Raw genomic sequence first — 2,999 nt, 5'->3', positions numbered from 1 at the left:
AAAGTCTGAGACTTGCTAACAGCTGACTAAGCCATTCCCCAACCTGTAGGAACGAGCCCAGGTAGATCGCCAGCTATGTGACACTTCGGTCATCGTGAAAATGGACAACAACCGAGACCTGGACATGGAAAGCATCATCAAGAACGTTGAATGCTGGTACCAAGAAATAGCTCAGAAGAGCAAAGAAGAAGTTGATGCTTTCTACCAAACCAGGGTGAGTAAGAAGCAACCTGGGTGTTTGCCTGGCAACTTAACAAGCTGAAGGTCAAAACTGGTGATTATCTTCTTTCTTGATTCCAGTTTCAGGAGCTTCAGGATAAGAGAGGAAAGTATTGTGATGATCTGCAAAGCAACAAGTGTGAGATTTCAGAGCTAACCCGGATGATACAGAAGCTGCAGTGTGAACTTGAGAACGTGAAGAAGCAGGTAGGAGAGGCCCAGGGGCAATGATTTCAGAAAGGGCGATGTCTTGAAGGACCGCTCAGATATGGGGGAAGATAACGCGTTGGCCTTTAGTAGACTTAAAACCTGCTCTAGGCTGTAGTTGGGAAGTGTATAGTTGCAAAGTGGATAGAAAGAGGGGGCACTGGTGGTTTTTTTCTCTGTTTGCAATTGGAAGAGCACATTAATCCAAACCCAGAATGTCCAGGAATTAGAAAATGAAGCCTTGAAGACACCTGCACTGTTATCCTCCCCTCTGACAGGTCTCCTGCCTGCAAACCTCCATTTGTGATGTTGAGCAGCGTGGGGACTGCGCCCTGAAAGATGCCCGGGAGAAGCACGTTGAGCTGCAGAATGCCCTCCAGAAGGCCAAGGATGAGCTGGCTTGCATGCTGAGGGATTACCAGGAGCTGCTGAATGTCAAGCTAGCCCTGGATATTGAGATTGCAACGTATAAGACTCTACTGGAGGGTGAAGAGAGCAGGTGGGTGACAGAGACCTTGTCCCTTTTCTCCTACATATCAGAGGCCAGAACCATTCCAGCTCCCAGGTGAATTTTGCAGCTCCAGGATCCTCCCAGGCTCACAGAAACTGGGGCTGGAGAGATGGCTGGAGGCCGTACAGGCCACCCTTGTGGATTCCTGTCCTAGGGACAGTCAGACGTGTTACAACAAGGGATTAAGTGGGCTGGATGTATGGCTGGAAGTCACAAGTGACGTCAGGTTTCTTGATGCGTGTGCAACTGGTTAAGAGGGTAACAGGCATTTCTCTTCTCTCCCCTAACAGGATATGTGTGGGGAACCCGGTGAGCGTGTGTAAGTAACCTGAAGATTTTCAGTCATGAGGGTTTCTTATTTTAGCAAAGGCAGTTTATGGAGTAGCACTATCTGTCTGCCCCAGCTCCCTCTGCCTCCCTTTCCTATTTCAGCTCAGGCTGATGTTGAAGGTTTAGTCCCAGAAATCTCAAATACCTCTGAATTTAAAAAAAAATAATTAAAAAACATTCAGCTTTTGGATGGAGGGAGAAAAGGTCAAATTCATGACCCTTTTCTGCTCTTGGGGGCATCAGCGAGCTGTCCTGGCGAACCCGCCAGGCAATGCACCAGTCTGCATTGAACCTGGGAAAGAACATGCCACCAGCCAGATGGGCAACATGGGAACCGGGAGGATCTGTGAGGGGATGTGTTGGAACACGGGGGAGAAGCTGGAAGGAGCAGGGGCTCGGATGCGTTGGACAAACCTAGAGGAAACCAGGTTTGGTCGGTTCTGTCACTCATGAAAGAATTTGTCTTGTCAAAGTCTTCCACTTTTCCTCTCTAATGAATCCTGTGGGCTGTCTTGCAGCTGTGGTCAGCAGTGGCTACAATATCCCCGATGACTGCGGGATGCTGGCCGCGAATGGGGCTGCGTGTGGCTACGGCTCCCTGGGGAGACGGTCCGGACGACACAGCTCCCAGAATGGAGGATTCAGCTCCCGGAGTGCTGGGATCCACCCCAAGAGAGTCATTAGCTCAGTGGCCAAGCAGTGTGTCCCAGAGGTGTATTGCCAAGCCGGAGGGGTCAGCTGCAAAAATGGGGGATTCAGCTCTCGGAGTGGGGGGTACCCAGCCCGCACTGTCATCAGCACGGGAAACGGGGGCTTGAATGCTAGGATGGGGGCTTGCCAGGCTGGTGGGGTGGTCAGCTTCGGAAACCAAGGCTGCGTCATCAGGCAGCTGGGGGGCTCTCCTGTCGTCGTTGCAAACAGCCCTGAAGTTGTAGGGTGCAACAACGGTGTGGTGGGGAACTACGGGGTTGTCAGAGACCCATGCGTTGTTCCATAGGGTCATCAGCTGGTGTGGTGGCACAGCCAGCAACGTCGGAGGGCAACGTTTCAACGCGCAGCCCCTACGACTGAAATGATGCAGGATAGTTTCTCTGCCCGCTAGCAGCAACATTTGTCACCAAGCCCATTCCCACATTCGTTAGCATTGGGTACGTACCCCACCAAGTTAGGTTTTCAGAGTCCCCAACCCTAGAGACACATCTAGCAAGCTTCTCCAGCAGGTGCTCAACACAGTATTATCTCTCTGAGTTTATACTGCCTAGATTACCACAGCTTTAAGGGTTTGCTTGTTGCGCTGCCTTCTCCCTCTGGTTTCTCCCATAAACGAGCAGATTAATTAACAATGCTCCTCCTTAAAAGACACCTCTTCTTCTTCCAGCTCTTCCCAAAGCATTTCAGAAAAGAGAGCTATGATTTAACTTTCCCAGGAGGCGCTGCAAAGAGCACGCTCCCTTTTTTTTTCTTTTTTTTCCTTTTTTTTTTGTCAAAGAAGAAACCCCGAGCTGCAAATTTGAGCTGCAATTTTAAGCAAGGCAATTTCAACTTTCAAAGCACCTGCTAGTTAGGCCGCAGTCACCGGCTTTTTGTGGCATTTGCTTACGGATGACCATGTAGTACTTCCATTTGCTTCTGCATGTTAGGGGTGGCTAGTTCAAAGCGTGCTGATCTTTAGAAGAGCTCACCCCCCCCATCCCCACCCCCAAAATGCCAAGGGAAGTTAATGGTGCATAAA

The 2,999-nt window shown here is 50.2% G+C and overlaps 1 protein-coding gene across 1 annotated transcript in view; it reads left to right on the top strand.

The window, feature by feature from the left end:
* The window catches only part of LOC104134662 (keratin, type II cytoskeletal 4-like), a 5,470-nt gene extending 3,206 nt beyond the window's left edge, over positions 1 to 2,264 (top strand). Inside the window, exons 5-9 of the mRNA XM_035903697.1 lie at positions 50 to 214; positions 301 to 426; positions 705 to 925; positions 1,228 to 1,256; positions 1,786 to 2,264. Coding sequence (XP_035759590.1) covers positions 50 to 214; positions 301 to 426; positions 705 to 925; positions 1,228 to 1,256; positions 1,786 to 2,264 — 1,020 coding nt within the window. The remainder of the gene's footprint in view (positions 1 to 49; positions 215 to 300; positions 427 to 704; positions 926 to 1,227; positions 1,257 to 1,785) is intronic.
* Positions 2,265 to 2,999: the final 735 nt, after the last annotated feature.

Source organism: Egretta garzetta, unplaced genomic scaffold (genome assembly GCF_000687185.1).
Source record: "Egretta garzetta isolate BGI_Z169 unplaced genomic scaffold, ASM68718v1 scaffold581, whole genome shotgun sequence".
Lineage (NCBI taxonomy): Eukaryota > Metazoa > Chordata > Aves > Pelecaniformes > Ardeidae > Egretta > Egretta garzetta.
Note: the sequence above shows the minus strand (reverse complement) of the source record. Positions and strands in the feature narration are given on the sequence as shown.